This window comes from Vulpes vulpes, chromosome 1 (genome assembly GCF_048418805.1).
Source record: "Vulpes vulpes isolate BD-2025 chromosome 1, VulVul3, whole genome shotgun sequence".
NCBI lineage: Eukaryota > Metazoa > Chordata > Mammalia > Carnivora > Canidae > Vulpes > Vulpes vulpes.
The window spans coordinates 169,696,818-169,719,310 of NC_132780.1; the positions used below are offsets into that span (position 1 = coordinate 169,696,818).

At 35.0% G+C, this 22,493-nt stretch overlaps 1 protein-coding gene across 6 annotated transcripts in view; it reads left to right on the forward strand.

The window, feature by feature from the left end:
- The window catches only part of TTK (TTK protein kinase), a 41,308-nt gene extending 21,366 nt beyond the window's left edge, over positions 1–19,942 (forward strand). For all 6 annotated transcript variants that reach the window (XM_072735904.1, XM_072735913.1, XM_072735920.1 and 3 more), the window contains 10 exons: positions 615–741; positions 4,941–5,030; positions 7,977–8,134; positions 8,264–8,415; positions 9,483–9,607; positions 11,632–11,712; positions 16,248–16,424; positions 16,778–16,862; positions 17,181–17,278; positions 19,438–19,942. In XM_072735904.1, the coding sequence (XP_072592005.1) occupies positions 615–741; positions 4,941–5,030; positions 7,977–8,134; positions 8,264–8,415; positions 9,483–9,607; positions 11,632–11,712; positions 16,248–16,424; positions 16,778–16,862; positions 17,181–17,278; positions 19,438–19,524 (1,180 nt within the window). In that variant the 3' untranslated portion in view covers positions 19,525–19,942. The remainder of the gene's footprint in view (positions 1–614; positions 742–4,940; positions 5,031–7,976; positions 8,135–8,263; positions 8,416–9,482; positions 9,608–11,631; positions 11,713–16,247; positions 16,425–16,777; positions 16,863–17,180; positions 17,279–19,437) is intronic.
- The last annotated feature ends 2,551 nt before the right edge of the window (positions 19,943–22,493 follow it).

The window sequence follows — 22,493 nt, forward strand, 5'->3', positions numbered from 1 at the left end:
ATACGTGGAATATTTTAAAGAATGGTTGCTCCCTAGAATCATGATGTATTTTTTTGTGAAGCCAGGTTATTTATTATCTACAAATATTTGTAGAATTCCATTGTGCCAACCACCATTCTAGGTGTTGAGGATGTGATAGTGAATAAGACAAGCAAAGCACAAATGTGAATTCAACAGCTTTAAGCTCAAAAGCCAAACTCCTCGAATATAATTTTCTTTCAGATATTTCTAGCAGGCCATTGTAGAACATAATTGTTAAAAAGCACTCATAAGCTCTACAACTAGCCATAGGCTAATGTTTGCCTTGGCTAAGGCAAAAGTCTTATAAAATAACCCCAAATCCATATTTTAAATGCCATCTTATTAATCTTACTAGTTAGGATTTTTTGTCTAGGGACAAAAATCACTTTCAGAAAGAATTGCTTCCAAATGAAATTTCTGGTGATGGTGTATTTAGAATAATTAGCTTAGCTAGCTATATTACTAAAACTGATTTGGATTCTGTTTGATGTAATGCATTTAAGTTTATGTGCATCTTTTAAAATCATACAAAAACTGAATCAGAATCTTGTTTACAATTTTAATGTTTTAAATTAAAACTGTGTCTTTCCTAGTTTTAGAACTCCTGTTGTAAAGAATGACTTTCCATCTGCTTGTCAGTTGTCAACACCTTACAGCCAGCTTGCACATTTCCAGCAGCAACAGCAGCAAATACCTGTTACTCCACTTCAAACTTTACAGGTTTGATAAGCTTTATTTATGATGGTATATGATTAAGGTATGATCAAATGTAAAGATTTATTTTCACAGCATCTAGTTGTTAGGAATGATCTTAAGAACTTGTCCATTCCTAGTTCTATGAGGCAAAACACTTTTCTAATGTCTCATAAAAATACCTTGTGACTTTAAGAGGTTAATTATTAAAAGCTAATGAAGTTTTTTTTTTTTTTTTTTTTCATTAACTAGGCCAAAAGATCCACTTTGAATAGCTAGACAAAATTTCTCTTGTAATTTAGGTTACTTTTTATTCCACTTCACTATTTAAGTCTGCTATTACTGAGCAGCATCATTCATTGGCTGATTAATTTATAGGTAAGTTTTCAAGAATATCAGAATAGCAGTATAAGATGCTACTAAAATATAAAGTAATTATAAAAATGAAAGAAGGGATCCCTGGGTGGCGCAGCGGTTTGGCGCCTGCCTTTGGCCCGGGGCGCGATCCTGGAGACCCGGGATCGAATCCCACGTCGGGCTCCCGGTGCATGGAGCCTGCTTCTCCCTCTGCCTGTGTCTCTGCCCCTCTCTCTCTCTCTCTGTGTGTGACTATCGTAGATAAATAAAAATTAAAAAAAAAAATAAATAAATAAAATAAAATAAAAAAATAAATCTGGTTTAAAAAAAATAAAATAAAATAAAAATGAAAGAAAAATTTTTTTCCTGGTGAAGTGATTGTATTGTCATCTAGAGAAAAAAACACTCTCCTGATATCAATACTAAAATTAGTTTCTAATAACTATCTGAGAGGCATCTTAATAACTGGTAGAAAGCTGAACTCTGAAGGGAGACTTTCTGGCCATGAATCTTGACCTCACTACTTAACCAGCTCTGTGATCTTTTGTAAGTTACTTAAATTTTCCATACCCCTTTCATCATCTATAAAATGGGAATAATAAAGCTACCCACCCTACAGGATAATTGTGAAGATTAAATTAATATATATGTAAGTTTTATGAAAGAGCCTGCTACTTAGCAAATAATAAAAATTAGTAGCAATTGTTATTTAAATAAAACAGCTAAAAACTAACAAAAAAAAGCCCACACAGGTAATTAGCTATTACAAATTAAGAGATAAAAAAAAATTAGCTGGCAGAAGGTAGAACAATGGTCATCAGTATCTAGAGAGAGGCAGGAATGGAGTGTTACTGTTTAATGGATGTAGAGTTTCAATATGAGATAATGGATGGTAGTGTTTGCACAACAGTGTGAATGCACTTAATGCTGCCACTGAGTGGTATACTTAAAAATGGTTAAAATGCTAAATTTTTATTATGTGTATTTTGCAATTAAAAAAAGGACAAAAAAGGGGCGCCTGGGTGGCTCATTCCGTTAAGCTTCCAACTCTTGGTTTCAGCTCAGGTTATGATCTCAGGTTCCTGAAATCCAATCCTGCATTGGGCTCCATGCTCAGTGGGGATTCTGCTTCTCATCTTCATTCTCTCCTTCCCCCCTTGCTCACGTACTCTCTCAAATAAGTAAATCATTTAAAAAATAAAGTACAAGAAAGCTGACAATAGGTTATACTATGGAAAGAGGAATAGTGTTATTCAGAAAATAAATTACAAAGGAGAGAAAGATGATCAAGTTTGCCTATGTATACTGATTCAAAACACATTGAGTTACTACTCATGTCAGGACCCTGTTTGAGTTGATTTCTACAAGTCAAGTCATGACCAAGTGGAGTTGCCAGGAGCCTTCTAGAAAAGTCCAGTGTCAGGAGGAAACTGAAAAGGGTCTAGAGTGTGACTGGAGCTCAGGCAGAGGCGAGGTGAGTCTTAGGGTTCTGCTGGGCCCTTTATTTTTGCTTATTTATTTATATATGTATGTATGTAAGTGGATAGGCTCCATACCCAGTGTGGATCCCAGCCTGAGGTTCAAACTCAACCTTGAGATCAAGACCTGAGCTGAGATCAAGAGTCAGATGCTTAACCAGCAGAGCCACCCAGGTGCCCCTCTGCTGGGCCCTTTAAATTTTACCCCAAGAGGGATAAGAAGCTGTGCTACAGTTGGTAGCAGGGAAGTGAAGTGATCTTATTTGCACTTTGAAAAAATTACTCTGGGGAATGCCTTCTCGTTATGGAGAAGGAGATTTCAAGAGAGAGTTCTATCATTTGGGATCTAAATAAAGTGGCTCAGTGGTTGAGCGTCTGCCTTTGGCTCAGGGTGTGATCCTGGAGTTCCGGGATCGAGTCCCAAATTGGGCTCCCTGCATAGAGCCTGCTTCTGCTTCTCCCTCTGTCTACGTCTCTGCCTCTCTCTCTCTGTCTCTCATGAATAAATCAATTTTAAAAATCTTGAAAAAAAAATTACTCTAGCCATAGTGAGGAGGATTGGCTAAGGGGCATGTGGATGACCCATGTAGGAAACTGAGCTTCACATTGGTATTGAACCAAATATGTCAGAAGTACTTTACCCTCAAAACTGTCAGCAGTTAGAGGGAGGAGACATTGAACTGCTTTCTCCCCTCTCAGGAATTTTCAGCTTAAGTATGAGAGGATCCTCCAAAACGATGAGGGGTGGGGAGCAGGTGGTGAAAAACTTTGATGAAATTTTAACGTAATGAAAAATAAGAGGTACATATTTCAAAGCCTAATACTTGCTTAAGGAAAGCCTATTTTATGACTCAGCAATGTTTTTCTACCCTAGAGGTTAAAGAAATTAGAATCCTTATCTTTTACGTTATGGAGAAGGAGATTTCAAGAGAGTTCTACCATTTGGTATCTAAAGCAGGACTTGGTTAAACTGACATGTATTCAGACCTCGTTTCAACTTCGTGAATGAGCTAGCAAGGTGCTTTTTGTGTCTTCAGTTTCCTTGTCGGCCTCAAATGATTCCTTTCACTGTGCTTCATCGAGCAAAGCATTCATATGTTCACAGAGAGCTCTAGCATAAGGGAAGAGAAGAGGGGGCTTGTTGCAATAGGGTATCAGCTGAAAGTTTGCTGAAGTTTGCTGAAGCGGATGCTGAAGTTCAGATCAACTATCATGTTGAACATCACCCAGCAAAAAGAGAGCATTACTGAAATTCACATTTATCTGATTGACTCTGAAGCTCTAAGTATCTTAGAACACTGCTTTCTTTATAATGTAATGCTAAATGAGAAAGAGTATAACTGTTTATATATGTAAATTAAGAGGTTTATGTAAGAAAAAAGAATAAGGTGAAAAGTAATAAGCTTGTGAGTTTGGATATTAGAAGAGATCTTAAATCTTCTATTATGTTTCTAAAAAATATTAGTGAACTAATGTAACATTGTATGTCAACTATACTTAAATTTTAAAAAAATTCTTAAAAAAGAAGTAGGAGGGGGTGCCTGGGTTGTTGAGCATCCAAGTCTTGGTTTCAGCTCAGGTGATGATTTTGGGTCGTGGAATTGAGCCTTTAGTTGGCCTCCATGTTAAACACAGAGTCTGCTTGAATTTTGCTCTACCTCTGCACTTCCCCCATCCCTCTCTCTCAAATAAATAAATAAATAAATCCTAAAAAATAAATAAGGTGCACCTGGGTGGTTCAGTCAGTTAACTGGCTTCATCTCAAGTCATGCGATTGAACCCCATGTATTGGGCTCCCTGTTCAGAAAGAAACCTTCTCCCTCTGCTCCTCCCCCTACTTGTGTGTCTTTCTGTCTCTCTCTCTCTCTCTCTCTCTGTCAAATAAATAAATGAAATCTTTTCAAAAAAATAAAAATTTAAAAAGTAAAGGCAAGTTAGAGGGGGACACCTTGGAAGTATATATATTAATAAATTTATTTCTTTGACTAAAATAGAGTAAACTTTGTCTTTAAAATATTGTGACTAGGGACGCCTGGGTGGCTCAGTGGTTAAGCGTCTGCCTTTGGCTCAGGACGTGATCCTGGAGTTCTAGGATTGAGTCCCGCATCAGGCTCCCAGCATGGAGCCTGCTTCTCCCTCTGCCTGTGTCTCTGCCTCTCTCTCTCTCTCTCTCTATCGTGAATAAATGAATAAATAAATCTTTTAAATATAAAATAGTCCTTATTAAATAAATAAATAAATAAAATCTTAAATAAATTGTGACTAATATCTAATTACTTAAAATTTAAGATAATATCAAAATTAGAAGCATTTCACACTGTACTAAATGCAGGATAATTTCTCAGGCATATTCTTTGCACCTTTGAATCTTTATATTTTTTAATTACTTAGATTTCAGCATCCTCAACAAATGAATGCATTTCAGTTAAAGGAAGAATGTATTCTATATTGAAGCAGATAGGAAGTGGAGGCTCAAGTAAGGTGAGTATCTTAAATATGTAAGAAAAATATTTTAAACTTCCTTTTCTTTTTTACCTTTTGGGGCTCTTTTTCCTTGACACTTAGGGGCCTGCCTTGTTTTTGAGCCAAAAAAATCCTTCTCATCCCCTGCTCCCAGTCTCTCTGTCCAACAAATGACATATCTCTTTAGGCCTATCTCTTCATTTCAGTTCTCTGTTCTTCCTCTGATGTCCTGTGCTCCAAATTTCTTCTCTAAATGACATTAACATTGACTTTGAGATGGCAAATGAAGCTGTGGATTATCACAAAACAATCTTGTGTAAATAATATTTTAGGATGGTTCAGCAAGATATTTGACTAATATTTTGAGTTTTTTGGGTTTTTCTTTTCAAAAACAATAGTAACGTGAATTTCTGGAATTGGAATAGAACATTTCCTAAATTTATCTGAGTGATAATTTTTACGGTTCTGTTTCATTGAGTAAAAGGCATCTCAAAAGAGTTGTCTATACCTAACATCTTCAGTTCTTCTCATTCTGTCCTCTTAAATCTACTTAGATCAGATTTTTATCTTCATCATTCACCAAAACAATTGTTATCAAGATCACCAATAATCTCCATGTTTTGCCAAATCCAGTTCTTAGCTTTAATTGTGGGTTACTCAGCATTTAGGGCAGTTGATTGTTCTTTCCTTGTTGAAACTTTTTTTCTCCCCACTTGGCCTCTCTCAGTTTTCCTCTTCTCCAACTGGCCATTCCTTTCCAGTCTTCTCCATGGCGTCCCAGAGCTCAGACCTTGACCTCTTCTCTTTCTAAACTCACTTTACTCCTTAGGTTTCTCCAGTCTCGTGGTTTTAAATATCATGTATATGCTGACAATTCCCAAACATATATTTAGCTCAGACCTCTCCCTTGAATTCCAGATTTGTATATCCAGTCTGACTCCTCAGTTATCTCTTCTTGAGTGTCTAATAGGTATTTAAAACTTAAAATGTCCCAAACAAACTCTGGCTCCAAAGTCTTTCCCAGTTCAGTAAATGTCAACTTCATCCTCCCATTAGCTAGGCCAAAAATTCTGTAATCATTGACTTCACTTTCTCTCACACATTTTTAGAGTGTGATTTAAACATTTTTAATGTTGCTGGTGTTTTAAACATTTTTTCCTTGGAGCATAATGAAGATGTTAGCTTAAGTCAAGGGCCAAGTGATAAAGCTGTGACTGGCCTATGTTTTTTTTAGTGTGGTTACATTATCATTATTTAATTATCATGGTAGAGTTGACAAAATCAAAATACTTCAGGGAAAGAAGGTAACACGCATTATGAAACTGTTTATGCTCTAGAGTTTAGAGAGTGACCAACTTATACTGTTGTATTAAGAGCATTTGGAAATGTCATGGGGACTAATAGGAATGGTCATGACACTGGCCTTTCATTCTTTCATTAACTTTCCATGAAACTGAAAATTATAACTGATAACTATTTCTATGAAATGAAAATAAGGACTACCTAATCATCAGTTATTGCAAGAGTTTTGCCTGAGCAGGGGCAATAGGGGAGTGAAAGTATATAGGTGCAAAAAGTTGATTTAAAAGTTTTCATTTCCTCCAAAACTTTGAGAACTTACATAGTTTTAATATCCTGCAAATCTTTTTTCTGATACACCCAACAACTTTAATAGGTTCTAAAATGTCCACTTTATTCTGTACTAATTATCCTTAATGATAATAGCTAACTTTGCTGTATTCCAAACACATCATCTTGGTCATCCTTCCAACTTTATGTGGTAGGTACTACTAACAAAATTTTAAATGTAATAGAGTAGTAGATACTCTCAATTCTCTGAGGTTTGTAAAGCTATTTACCTTATATAAAGTGGCTTTATATGTTTTAAAATTCCTTTTATCTCTTCCCTTGCTATTTTCTGCTGTCTCTTGCCCTATCACTGTTTTAAGGTCCATCCCTTGTCTAATTTGCTATGTATGCAGGTAAAACCAGTAATACTTTGTTAGAGTTTTGAATTTAGAATTTTAAATAACTAAGCTTATTAATGCATCCCTACCGCATGAATGAAATGTTAGTTCCAGGCACAAATCTTATGTACATTTCTGTTCTTTTCTTATTTCTTGCCCTGACCTGCTGGGTAGTCAAAGTCAAGGTTAAATGTCTTTTGAATAAATGATATTTTACTTCAGTGTGTCTAGAGGGATAAATGAATATAATTTTTCTTGCTTACCCTGGCATTCATTCATATTTGTGTTCATGCAGTTCAGAAGTGTCATCCCTATTGCATGTTTGCTGAAGGTCGGGCACATTAACAGTGTTTTCTACTTTTCAAAATGTATTATCTGCCCCATTAATATTGCTTAGAAATTGACTACCACTATAGCCAGAGCAGTTTGACCTGGACCTCAGAGATCCTGACAATGGGCTTATAGGAACATCTTGTTCTTGTCAACTTGATGTTACAAATTGGAACTACTCCACTTTTCACAACTGAATATACAGATAGCTTACAATTATTACATATTTTTAAATATTCCCTACCGCATGAATGAAATGTTAGTTCCAGGCACAAAGGAAGAAACATCATCTGTGAAATGAATTAACTCTTTATGACATCCATTTGATGTTCTTAACATTTTGAATGTCTTCTTTAGGTTATTTTCCTGGTTAAGGCATCCAATAGTGTTATAAATATATATATGAAATTTAAATTCTATTTCTTACATGTTAATATAAAAACTTCTTAGGTTTACCCCTTTGCATTATTGAATACTCATTGTCATAGATAGCTGAGAATGGTCTGTTAACTCTTAACATATTTTTCCCTTTAGTACTCAAAAATAAGCCCAGACATGTTTAATTATTCATATTAGTATTCCTTAACTTAAAATTGATAAATTTAGAATTATTATGATAATATGAAAGTAGTACATTCTAAACTTTTTCCTTTGTTCTAATATATAGGTATTCCAGGTATTAAATGAAAAGAAACAGATATATGCCATAAAGTATGTAAACTTAGAAGAAGCAGATAATCAAACAATTGAGAGTTACCGGAATGAAATTGCTTATTTGAATAAACTACAACAACACAGTGATAAGATCATCCGACTTTATGATTAGTAAGAATTTTTTTTAATTTGAAAAGAAAAATATTTTTGCTGTAACTCTTTGGACTTAGTACATCTTAATAGTATAACCTAACCATGTATTGTTTTGGGTTTTTTTTGTTTGTTTGTTTTTAATGGCAGTGAAATCACGGACCAGTACATTTACATGGTAATGGAGTGTGGAAATATAGACCTAAATAGTTGGCTTAAAAAGAAAAAATCCATCAATACTTGGGAACGCAAAAGTTATTGGAAAAATATGTTGGAGGCAGTTTATACAATTCATCAACATGGTATTTTATTTTATTTATTTATTTTTTAACATGGTATTTTAAAATCTCTTTATATGCAGTTATACTAATCATTAATAATGTTATCTCAGAGAAATATACCTATAATTTTTAGATATTTGTTATTAGCACCTTTAGACTAGATAAACTAAATATTTGGAAGCTCATTTGAAGATGAAGGGACAAAAAACCATTTCTTTAAAGCACTATTTACCAAAGGATATCGTGCATGAACTCAAGTCCCCACATCCATAATGCATGCATAATGCAAAATGTACCCATATCTTTATTAGTATTAACATAGTCCATTATCCTGGGTCTCCATGTAGTTCACTTATAGCAGATCTGAGACTGTAGGGTTCAGGCATCCCAAAAATCTGAGATTTTTATTTCTCTCATTCTAATCATTTTGTTTTGTGTGCCTTGTGTGGGAGTTGGTTTTATTCTTTTTTTCAATTGTTAGCCTTTAAGTTGTTTTTTTCACTTTAGTTGGACATGGTTCTTTTTAGGGCTTCTCTGCCTTTACCTTTTCCTTTTTTAAAAATAACTGTTAACCTAGATAATTATAATTCTTTCCCTCATGTCTCTCTATAAGTTAAAAGATAATTCACTAGTGATTAAGATTAGGGTTGTAGGGATAGAGGAGACAGGAGCATTAGGGTCTTAACCACCCGGCAGTGTAATTTATGATGTTATCTAGTGGGTGGTGAATCATAGTGGTATGATCATAAACTCAAGCCAGACTGCCTGGATCAGGTTATGGCCTTGTCACTTTAGGCTGTATGATCTTGAACAAGTTACTTAAACTCTTTGCCTTAATTTCCTCTTAAAAGTGGGGATAATAATAATACTTAACTCCATGCTGGTATGAAGATTAAGTGAGTCAATATAAACAGCAAACTTAGAATAGTGTCTGGCACATAGCAGGTGCTCTATTTTTTAGAAAATATTAAAAATGAGCATTTTATTTGATTGACTAAAGGAATCAACTCTACCGGTAGATTATGAAATATTTTTGTACTTAGAATGTTTTATATTGTCTAATATTGCAGTGGATTTTTATTTTGAAGGCATTGTTCATAGTGATCTGAAACCTGCTAACTTTCTGATAGTTGATGGAATGCTAAAACTAATTGACTTTGGAATTGCAAACCAAATGCAACCAGATACAACAAGTATCGTTAAAGATTCTCAGGTAAGACTTAATGAATGGTTGGTTACCACACACTGCAGTTCAATTCCTGTAAAGTCTTTTGCTAATAGGGATTTTATTTTTTCCATTCTCATTCTTCAAAGAATTTGAACCCTTTTTATAAGAATAAATATTTTGGGATCCCTGGGTGGCTCAGCAGTTTAGTGTCTGCCTTCGGCCCAAGGCATGATCCTGGAGTCCCGGGGTCAAGTCCCACATCGGGCTCCCTGTGTGGAGTCTGCTTCTCCCTCTGCCTGTATCTCTGCCTCTTTCTCTTTATCTCTCATGAATAAATACATGAGATATTTATTAAATAAATATATAAACATAAAATCTTAAAAGATTAAATATTTTAAGAATTAAAACCATATTTAAAGTGTATAAAACACTGTAGTATAGAAAGTCAAGATCAGGTAGAAATAAATCCAGCAATTTTGAAAGATTTTCCTGTAGCTGAGGTAGAGAAGCAGTAATACCTGTCGTGGAGATCATCTTGCCCATGATCTTGAATTCACCTGAAACTTATTCTCAGAGATTCCTGGTAGCAACGAACGAGGAAATTGCAGTTACTTGTTTTTCATTATCCATGAAGTAAGATTATTTCATTCTTCTGAAAAAGTAAAGCTTTAACTATCACTTACATTTGAAAAAAATTCTTTTTTTCAATAACTTCAGTTTTTTTTTTTAAAGATGTATTTATTTTACAGAGAGAGTGTTCAGGAGAGCATGCACAAATCAGGAGAGGGGCAGAGGGAGAAGAAGAGAGAGAATCGTCAAGCAGATTCCCCACTGAGTGAGGAGCCCAAGGTGTGGCTTGATCCCAGGACCCTGAGATCATGACCTGAGCCAAAATCAAGAGCCAGCCGTTTAACTGACTGAGCCACTCATGTGCCCCTGAAAAAAATTTTAAGTGGGCCTTCATATTGGAAACACCATAATGAATACTATACTCAACTGCATTTTTCTAAAAGGATATGCAGTTACAAACTTAATAAGTTTGTTCCCATAAAAACCAAGGTGATGACACCAAAGAATTAATAAAAAGAATTTTGCTTGGAGCCAAGATGATGTGTTCCATGTATGCAGATTTCTGGTGTAGATCTGCCGTAATCCTAGACATAAAACTAGACCTTTTTTAGGAGAAATAGGTGGACAACATGCCCTTGAAACATTTCTATTTGATAGTGACTTCTCGTTATATCAAAAATGCTGCTGGACATTGGGGCTCCTGGGTGGCTTGGTCAGTTGAACGTCTGACTTTTCAGCTCAGGTTATGATCTCAGGATCATGGGATGGAGCCCCAGATCAGGCTCCCTGCTCAGTGGGAAGTCTGCTACTCTCCCTCTGCCCTTCCCCCACTCACGTCCTTGTGTGCCCACACTCTCTAAAATAAATAAATCTTTAAAAAAATAAGATAACGGTTGAACATTTGGCTGTAAATCAACTTGAAGGTATCCTCTATGGCAGGATCCTAAAGTACAGGTATTCTGTGTTTGAAAACAGAACCATTTGTTTTAGAATAAAATAAATGCTTTGTAAGATTGGCATAATCTGACTGTGGAAGCTTTTGCATGATTTACATACCCACCCCATCTCACTCTGGACATGGGCCCAGGGAATACTTGGAGACATAGCTAGAGTTTTGATTGGTTGGTTGGTTGATTTTTTTTTAAAAAGCATTCTAGGTCTATTCCAGCGCAGAAATGAATAATTGATATCAATTCCTTCAAAGTTTATGGCTATTAATATAATTTTAGCCTTGATAGTTTTATGGTCGTTGTTTGCCATCATCTTAGAAAAAGCTGAGCATTCTGAAAGGAATAACTTTCCTGATTATGAATCCAATTTACTTTGCTGGAGTTGTGAAGAAATTTATGTCCTAATATTATTGTCAGTTACTTGAGTTTTAAAAAATATTACTACAATATGTAATTATTCAAGTTTCCAAGAACCTGACATTTGTGTTTTAAAAAAGCTAAAGCAGAAGTATTTTCATTGATTTGTGTTTTCTGTGATTTGGCATACAGGTTGGTACAGTTAATTATATGCCACCAGAAGCAATCAAAGATATGTCTTCCTCAAGAGAGAATGGAAAATCCAAGTCAAAGGTACTATGAAGGTTATTTACATCCCATTTAGCTGGCATCAGTAAGGAATGGACTATTCTCGGATTAAACTTAACAGCTAACTCAAAGTTGCTTAAGTTCTAAAACTTTTTAGGCCATTATAGAGACCTTGCTTTCTTAAACAAATTGTTATGGAATTCAACTTCACTATTATTTATTGATTTGAGACTGTTCTTTTAATATGGTGATGTCTCAACAGTGTGCTCCAATGAGAAATGTTTTTAGGATATTTTTAAATTTTAAAATTAATGGTAGAAATTTAGACTAAATTAGCTCTGATTTGGACCCCTTAAATGGTATTGAATTGATAATTGATAAGTCTTGTTTCCTCTTTGATTCTTACATTTTATCTCTTACCATTTATTCATTTGTGAATTCCTCATTTCCAAGTACAATTCTAGTATGTAATTTTTTCCCAGCCGGCCACAGGCTACTTTCCCACTTACCTTATTTCACCAGCTCAGTGAGCTTTGTGTTAGCTTCACTGGTGTCCCTCGTTGAGTTCCTTTTGCCTGCCATGATGCCTCTGGCTCCCGAGCTAGTCCTTCTTGCTCTGTAGCAGTGTCACCAAGTGTGCACAAGCACACATTGTTGTCCAGGGACCTGCAAGCAATAGAGGGGTGCCTGGGTGGCTCAATCACCTAAGTGTCTGACTCTTGATTTTAATTTAGGTCATTATCTCAGGATCATGAGATTTGAGCCCCATGTCAGGCTCTGTCTGCACATTCTCGCAGGGAACCTGCTTCTCTCTCTTTTTCTCTCCTTCTGCCTCTCCTCCCCTCCTCCCACTTGCATGTGCTCCCTCTCATAATAAATAAATCTTTAAAAAAATAAAAAGTAATTGATTAAATGGGAAAAAATATAAATCAAAACATCGTCTAGCTCAAAGTAATTGCTTGATAAATGTGTATTTACTAATTATATTTTCCTTCCTAAAAAACTGGCTTCTAAATATTTTCTCAAATAAGTGGTATAACATTTTGTCAAATAATTTCGCTTATGAAATTCTTTTTATAACTCTTTAGCTTCCGCTTTTCTTTTAATACTTAGATTTGCTATCTGTCTTTTCTTTTTCATTAGACTTACTAAGGTTTTGTTCATTTTAGAGAACAAAGCCTTCATTCTATTTTCATTTGCTCTATAATTAGTTTCTGCTATTTATTATTTTTATTTCCTTCAGGTTTCTTTTTTTTCCTAGTTTTTGGATTTAAATAATTGCTAACTTAATTTTTATATTCTTATTAATTAAAACATTAAAACTGAGTTGTGTGAGTTTTTACTTTAACTTCTATTTATACCTTTTTTGTGGTGTTTCTTATTTTCATTAACTTCTAAAATTTGCAATTTCAGTTTTAAAATACTTTGAAATAATATATTTTTTAAAAATAAGATTTATTTATTTTTATTTATTTATTTTTTTAATAAGATTTATTTTGAATTGCAGGTAGAGTTCAGATTTTTTTCAGTTGTCAACTCAGTGCTTTAATATTGTGGGTAAATTGCCATTCATTTGAAACACCTGCTATCCAGTGGCCTTAATGATTCTGAGTAGAAGGCAAATTTTTTATCCCAACACATGAAGTAATCTCTGCTGATAAAGAGTTCAAACCCCTCCCAGTCTAGCTCTGTTTCCAAATTATTCTCCAATGAACATTTGTTGGCTATTTGGAGTTTCTGTTCTGAAAATCAGGCACATTCACTATTCTCCCCTGCTTTCTTTTCCAAATGACTCTACAGGATTTTTGGCTGTGGTAGTTTGTCTCCATTCTTATTCTGGGGTTCATGGGTATAGTTTTTTACTTAGTTTTGTTATAAATGTTTTCTCTATGTATATGGTTTTGCTACCAGGCTTTTCTGTCCATCTTATCTGGGGATTTGGACAGATTGAAAAACTATGCTGCAATCTCAAAAGCAAACAAATAAACAGCAGAAACAGACTCACACATACAGAGAACAATGATGGTTGCCAGAGGGAGGGGGGTAAGAGATTGGGCAAAATGGGTGAAGGGGAGTGGGAGGTACAGGCCTCCAGTTACGGAATAAATAAGGGGATGAAAGGCACAGCATTGAGAATAGTCTGTGGCATTGTAACAGAGTTGTGTGATGACAGGTGGTAGCCACACTTGTGATGAGCATAGAATAGTGTATTGAGTTGTCAAATCACTATATTGTACACCTGAAACTAATGTAACCTTGTGTGTCAACTATATTTCAATTAAAAAAATAAACAAGGGCACCTGGGTGGCTCAGATGGTTAAGTGTCTGCATTTGGCTCAGGTCATCCTCTGGGTCCTGGGATCAAGTCCTGCCTTGGGCTCCCTTCTCAGCAGGGAGCCTACTTCTCACTCTCCTGCCCCTCCCATTTTTCCAAAATCTGAAATCCTGTTTTTGTTTGTTTTTTCATTAAAGATTTTCTTTCTTTATTCATGAGAGACAGAGAGAGAGGTAGACATGGGCAGAGGGAGAGGTAGGCTCCCCGCAGAGAATCGGATGTGGGATTCCAGATCCCAGCACTCCAGGATCACACCCTGAGCCAAAGGCAGAGGCTCAACTGTGAAGCCACCCAGGCGGCCCTTGAAATCCTTTTTAATCCATGATTTATTTAGAGATGGATATTTCCAGAATTTTAAGTTGGAGGAAGAAGAGGGTTTTTAAATTATTATTTTGATTTTTTAGTTTTCTTTGTGTTAGGATAGTGGATCTGTTTTATCCGCCATTTTCTAAAAGGCATGTTAGAATCTTTTTACCATTTCCCCCAAAAGAATTTGATATAGTTCTTACTTAATATAGTTGTATTAAATGTAGTTTCAGTGCATAGGAGTTTGTGAGTATCATCTCTTCTTGGTTGGTTGTACCTTTTTTATTATAAAATAAAATGGCTTTCCCTCTTCTGTTAAAAGCATTTTTTTTTTTTTTTTTTGTTCTCTTTCTCTTTTTCTAATATTAACATTCCTATTCTGCTTTCTTTCTCTCTCTGGTTTTGTTTTGTTTTGAAGTTATATGTGCCATTTCTTTTTCCTTATTTGGTTAACTAACTGAACCACGCTAGTGCCTCTTTATTTTGTTTTAATATGTTTAGTATCTACCTTTTATTTTTATTTTTTAAAGATTTTATTTATTTCTTCATGAGAGACACAGAAAGAGAGAAGCAGAGACACAGACAGAGAGAGAAAGAAGCAGGCTCCATGCAGGGAGCCCGATGTGGGACTCTGTCCCTGGACTCCAGGATCACGCTCTGGGCCAAAGGCAGGCGCCAAACCGCTGAGCTACCCAGGGATCCCCTAATATCTACCTTTTAAAGAAGAATTTAACCATTCTCTTTTATTATGCCCACTGCTATGTTTTGTCTTATTCATGTTCATTTCAAAGTCAAAATGATAATTATATAATAATATTACATTATTTCTAATGAGATTATTTGATGCAAAGAGCACTTAAATAAGAAGTAGCATTTCTTGTTTTCTTATTATACCCAGAAATTACTCTCTATGCTTATCTGTATCTCATGGTTATATCATTTAATCCCCATGACAATGTACTTTTATTATTTTCTATTTTAGAGAAGAGGAAGTGAAGCTGCATAGAATTACTAGCTAGTAATAAGGTCAGGATTCAAATCCAGCCCAGCCTGATTCTATAGTTTGTGTTCTTGGGTTTAGGATAGCTCAATTTAACCTTTTAAAAATCTATACATACTTATATGTTATGAGTTTACATAAAAATTTATCATAATCCTGGGTTATCTGGTGGCTCAGTAGGTTAAGCATCCAACTCTTGATTTTGGCTCAGGTCATGATCTCAGGGTCATGAGATCAGGCCCATCTTTGGGCTCTGTGCTCAGCAGAATCTGCTTGGGATTCATATTCTCTCTCTCTGTCTCTCTCCCTCCCTCCCTCTGCTCCTCCCTCAGCTATCCAGCCCATGTTCTCTCAAGTAAATAAAATCTTAAAAGATATTTATTATAATTCAATAGTTTTGGAGAAAACAAGTAAATTTAAAACTTGCAGTTATGTTTTTTAGTCTTTTATATTTTCATAAGCTGACAGGAACAAAACATGTTTCAGTTCAAATATTTTAATTATGAGTTTTTTGAGAGACTTACAGTTCATCTCTTGATAAAATAACCAAGTATAATAAAAACTATAAAACAATGTTTTTTCATGTAAACTGAATCTAGTGCTTGCCCATTAATTGAGGTTTAGTTATAATTTTAAGTGTTGAGGAATGTATGTGTACATATCTGTGTATAAAATATTCTTACATTTAATTGTATGTTAAAATTACAGTTATTTGGGGTGCCTGGGTAGCTCAGTCAGTTAAGCATCTGCCTTTGGCTCATGTCATAATCTTGGGGTCCTAGGATTGAGCCTCTTATCAGGCTCCCTGTTCTGGGGAGCCTGCTTCTCACTCTCCCTCTCCCTCTCCTTCTGTCCCCCTGACCCCAGCTCATTCTCTTTCAAATAAATAAGTAAATAATTACAGCAACTTACCTTTCTTTTTTTCCCTCCCCTAATTAGATAAGTCCTAAAAGTGACGTTTGGTCCTTAGGATGCATTTTGTACTATATGACTTATGGGAAGACACCATTTCAGCATATAATTAACCAGATTTCTAAATTACATGCCATAATTGACCCTAATCATGAAATCGAATTTCCTGATATTCCAGAGAAGGATCTTCAAGATGTGTTAAAGGTAACATTAGTAGTATATGGATATAGAAGAATAATATTTCAAATACTTAAATTGTTTGCTTAGAGTAAATAGTTGAAATTACTGGACTTATGTAACTGGTTTAGATAGATATATGTGGTCTATTGAAAGGAATTGCTGAATGAATTAGCTTTTTAAGTCATGTTAAGTTCACTTTGAAGATGTTTTAAGAATTATGAATACTGGGGATTTTGCAAAAAGAACTTATAAAATCTTGTTTCTGAGGAGTAGACTATCTGGAAAGCAACTATTATAGTACAATACAATCCTGAAAGATACTTTATATTGATATTACATAAGAAAACTTGATTTTTAAAAAATCCTTATTTTTGTAGTGTTGCTTAATAAGGGACCCTAAACAGAGGATATCCATTCCTGACCTTCTGGCGCATCCATATGTTCAAATTCAAACTCATCCAGGTACTTCTTTGAAAATCAACTTATTAGTAATTACTAATAATAACAGACTTATAGCTATAACAAAAAATGGAACATGAATTGGCTACTCCTCCAGCATTCCTCTTTCCTTAAGGAAGTTCCTTTTATGCTAAAATACTAAAATAAATTAAATGTTGTTTTTTTTTAATGTGCTGGCATTTTTACTTACCCTAGGTAAGTAGCTATGATCAGTGATAAATTACAAGATGCCAGTTATTGTGTTGTTAAACAGAATGTATTTGCATGTGATTTTGTATTTTTTATTGGTTACAGCATGTTAATGATTATATATTTTTACAGGTAACCAGATGGTTAAGGGTACCACTGAAGAAATGAAATATGTTCTGGGCCAACTTGTTGGTCTGAATTCTCCTAACTCCATTTTGAAAGCTGCTAAAGTAAGAATGTCTATCTACATTACTTTTAATGGTTTTGTAGTTTAGTGAATAAGACACTTAAAACAGGTAATCCAAAGAAAAGTTGTTCCAGTCATCAGATTAAATATGAAGTATATTTCGACATTTAGATTCTTAATGTATGCTTTTTGACAAATACAGACTTTTACATTCTTATTCCACAGATAGCACAATTGAAAGTATATTGTCATATAAGGTGCAATTGTAAGATTGCTGTCAGGTCTCAATTGGAATAAATTTCATAAGGAATTTGTCGTTTAAATCAGCAACATTTTTTTTTTTTTTAAGATTTTATTTATTCATTCATGAGAGACACACACACACAGAGGCAGAGGGAGAAACAGACTCCATGCAGGAAGCCCGATGCGGGACTCCATCTCAGGATCCCAGGATCATGCCCTGAGCAGATGCTCAACCACTGAGTCACCCAGGTGTCCCATAAATCAACAACATTCTTAAAACAGCTTTCTTTTCTTTTCTTTTTTTTTTTTTTTTTTTTTAAATGTATGTATTCATGAGAGAGACAGAGAGAGAGAGGCGCAGAGACAAAGGCAGAGAGAGAGGCAGGCTCCATGTAGGGAGCCTAATGTGGGACTCGATCCTAGGACTCCAGAATCACACCCTAGGCCAAAGGCAGGCACTCAACTGCTGAGCCACCCAGTTGTCCCTTAACACAGCTTTTGCATTCATTTCTTCTAGCCATCTTTTTTTTCCAGAAGCCATCTAGGAGAAATCTCGGTATTTGTTTACAGGTAATGACTGGAAGCTATGTACCACAGTCAGAACATTTCTCAAAGCAGAGGTCTTGGACCTTTCAGCCTTCCAGTGTTTATGTCTATACCACCATATTTGGATCTCGTTGCCATCAAACCCCTAGTCATTCTAGAATCCTGTGTATGCTTATTAACCAACTGGTTTAGTTACCAAGCAGTTACTAATTAATTTCAGTAATAATGCTTTTATAAAATATGGGAGCTTAAATTAAAAACACTCAACTCTCTGGGTAGGGTAAAACTACTCTAAGATGTTAAGAACTTGGACACATTTCTGGAGGAATTTATTATACATTCACTATTCGCATTCATGATATAAAGTAAATTTTTTTCTTATGGTTAAATCAGTGGTTTTAGGAATTCAAATTGAATAAAATTTGTTTTATAATTTTACTCTATATTTCATATCTCCATGTTTTAATTTCCCCCCAGTGTATTATTTAGAGCCTTTTATGAATAAAATTGAGATGAATTAGTTGCCTTTACCTCTAAGGTTATGTGTTCCTTCATGGTAGAAATATCTGTCATCTTTATAAATTAGATGTTGGCTTAACCTTAAATCCTTTACAATATGTAGATGTTAATATAGCTAATTATGTTTATTTATATAACTTGTATTTTTTTTAAGATTTTATTTATTTATTCATGAGAGAGAGAGAGGCAGAGACACAGGCAGGGGGAGAAGCAGGCTCCAGGCAGGGAGCCTGACGTGGGACTCGATCCCAGGTCTCCAGGATCAGGCCCTGGGCTGAAGGCGGCACTAAACTGCTGAGCCACCAGGGCTGCCCATAACTTGTATATTTTTTAATGTCATCTGTTTATTAGTTGAAATATCATATGAAACTATTTCCTGATGAGTTTATTTTACAGTGTAGCAAGTTATGTAAGACTTGCTTTATTTAAGAAAAAATAAGGGAGAACAAGAAGGCCTTTAAAATACATATATATGGGAGTGCCTGGGTGGCTCAGTTGCTTGAGTATCGCCTTTGGCTCAGGTCATGATCCCAGGGTCCTGAGATCAAGCCCCATATTGCGCTCCCTGCTCAACCTGTTTCTTCCTCTCCCTCTGCCTGCTTGTGCTCTGTCAAATAAATAAATAAAATCTTTTAAAAAAATGTGTATATATGCTTATTAATGGCTGTTACATTTCTTTTACAGAATTATTGAGTTGTATCTCATGATAGTGAATTTTTAGGCCAAGCTAGGTGTTTACAATTCTTATTATCTTCAATAGTTTGTAAAGTAATTTTCTAGTTATAAGAACAAGAGACATTCATTACATATTAGAATATATGTAGTTATCTTTATTCATCTGATAATACATTGAATTTTAGAAGTTGGAAAACAAGTGTGTGTTTTTCATTTCAGACTTTATATGACCGCTATAGTAGTGGTGAAAGTCATGATTCCTCTTCATCATCCAAGACTTTTGAAAACAAGTGGGAGAAAAAATAATTTACAGCTACTCCTAAACTGTCAAATATCACCTGTAAAACATATTGGACTGTATATACTCTTTATTTTCTGTGGAAATCTGCTCTTAAAGACAACTTCACCCTGAAATATCAATGGCAGAAAAATTCAGTAGATTATCCTCAAAAGAAAACTGTAAAAATAATAACCACTAATGGTACTGTATAAAGTTGTAGAATTGTTTTCTCTCTTTTATGCTTTCCTGTAAATCTACTCTATTTGATACCATTTCACACTCAGAATAGTGGGCGAACAACTGAAATACATTCTGAAGAACTATGTAAATAAAGCTTTGTAGCATAAGATGACACTAAAATGTAGAAATTGTAATTATTTTCTTCAAGCAAATGTACTGGTGATATGGTGCAAAATTCTTAATAAAAATTGAAGGGACGCCTCAGTGGCTCAGCGGTTGAGCATCTGCCTTCAGCTCAGGGCATGATCCTGGAGTCCTAGGATCAAGTCCCACATCAGGCTCTCTGCATGGAGCCTTCTCCCTCTGCCTATGTCTCTGCTTCTCTCTCTGTGTGTCTCTCATGAATAAATAAATAAAATATTTAAAAAAATTAAGGGAAGATACAAGACTAGATCTTAGTAAATGAATTTCAAGAAGAAAATTCCAAAGGGTTTGAATTCTAAAATAAATTTCCTAATTGCTTTATGGCACTGATGCAGTCCAGAGTTTTAGGGCTACACTTTGTTTTTTTAATTCTCTCTTTGATTCTTCATAATATCTATTGCATAGTGTTTAGAGTATCATGCTAGCTTCTGTGGTATAAGTTGTATAGGGCATACCCTCACTGTAATTTGCTTGGTAATTGACAAATTACAAATGTAGTCTTAGAGTCTTTGGGACTCAATCTAGTATTCTCTCTCTCTCTCTTTTTTTTTTTAGATTTCAATAGACTTTTTTTTTTTTTTTTTAAAGACCTTTTAAGATCAGTTTTAGGTCCACAGCGAAGTTGAGGGGAAGGTGCAGAGATTTCCCATCTAGCTCCTGCCCCAACATATACGTAGTATTCCCCATTATCAATGTCCCCTACCAGATTGGTACATTTGTTAAAACTAATGAACCTTCATTGACACACCATAACAATCACCCAAAGTCCATAGTTTAACATTACAGTTCACTTTTGTTGGTATACATTCTATAGGTTTGGACAAATGTATAATGACAAGGATCCATTATAATAATATTATACAGAGTATTTTCATTGCCCTGAAAATTCGGGCTCCTCCTATTCATCCCTCCCCCAACCCCTGAACTGCTAATCCCTGACAACCACTGAACTGCTAATTGCCTCAATAGTTTTGCCTTTTCCAGAACATCATATAGTTGGATTTGCACAGTATGTAGCCTTTTCAGATAAGTTTCTTTCGCTTTGAAAAGATTCCTCTAGGTCTTTTCAGCACCTAGTAATATTCCATTGTATGGATGTACCACAATTTATGCATCCACCTACTGTAGGTCATCTTGATTGCTTCCAAATTTGGGCATTTATGAATAAAGCTGCTATAATCTATGTGCAGGTTTTTGTGTGGTAATAAATTTTCAACTCCTCTGAATAAATACCAAAGAGCATGTTGGATGGATTGATGGTAAGAGTATACTGAGTTTTGTAAGAAACTGCCAAACTATTTTCCAAAGTGGCTGTACCATTTTGCATTCCCTGTGGCAGTGAATGAGAGTTCCCATTGCTCCACATCCTTGTCAGCATTTGCGGTTGCCCGTGTTACAGATTTTGCCACTCTTAATAGGTATGTAGTAGTATCTCATTGTTATTTTAATTAGCATTTCTCAAATGACACATAATGTGTATTTTTTCATATTCTTACTTGACAGCTGGTACCCTCTTTGGTGAGATATGTCTTTGGCTTATTTATTAAATTGGGTTGTTTTCATAAGTTTTAAGAATTTGTATATTTTGGATAGCAGTCCTTTATCACCTGTCTTTTGTAGGTATGTTTTCTCAGTCTGTGGCTTATCTTATTATTTGATATTGTCTTTCACAGAGCAGAAGTTTTTAATCTTAATGTACATTATCAATTATTTCTTTCATAGATTGTACCTTTGATGTTGTGGCTGAAAAGTCATCACCATACCTAAGGGTCACCTATTTCCTGCAATGTTATATTTTAGAATTTTACAGTTTTGCAGTTTATGTTACATTTAGGTTTGTAATCCATTTTGAGTTCATTTTTGTGAAAAATGTATAAAATCTGTCTTTAGATTCATTGTTTTTGCATGTGGATGTCTAGTTATTGAAGGGACTGTCTTCTTTCCATTGTATTGCTTTTGCTTCTTTTCCTCCTATTCCCTTACCAATACCATTCTGTCTTGATTGCTATCACTTTATAGTAAGTCTTGAAGTTGCATAGTGGCAGTGCTCCAACTTTGTTCTTCAATATTATGTTGATTATTCTGGGCTTTTTGCCTTTTCATATAAACTTTAGGATTGGTTTGTCAATATTCATTAAGAAAACTTGCTGAGATTTTGATTGGAATTGCTTTCAATTTGTAGATCAAATTGGAAAGAACTGACATTTTGACAATATTGAATCCTCCTGTCCATCAATGGAATACTTCTTCATTTATTCATACCTTGATTTTGTTCATCAGTTTTATACTTTTTTTCATATAGATCTTGTATATATATATTGTGAGATTTATTCCCAAGTATTTAATTTTTGAGAGTGCTAATGTAAATGGTATTTTTTTGTAAAGATTTTATTTATTCATGAGAGACACAGAGAAAGAGAGAGGGGCCGAGACACAGGCAGAGAGAGAAGCAGGCCCCATGCAGGGAGCCTGATGCGGGACTCGATCCCGGGACTCCAGGATCACGCCCTGGGCCAAAGGCAGGCACTAAACCACTGAGCCACCCAGGAATCCCCTGGTATTGTGTTTTTTAATTTCAAATTCCACTTGTTCATTGCTATATAAAATGATT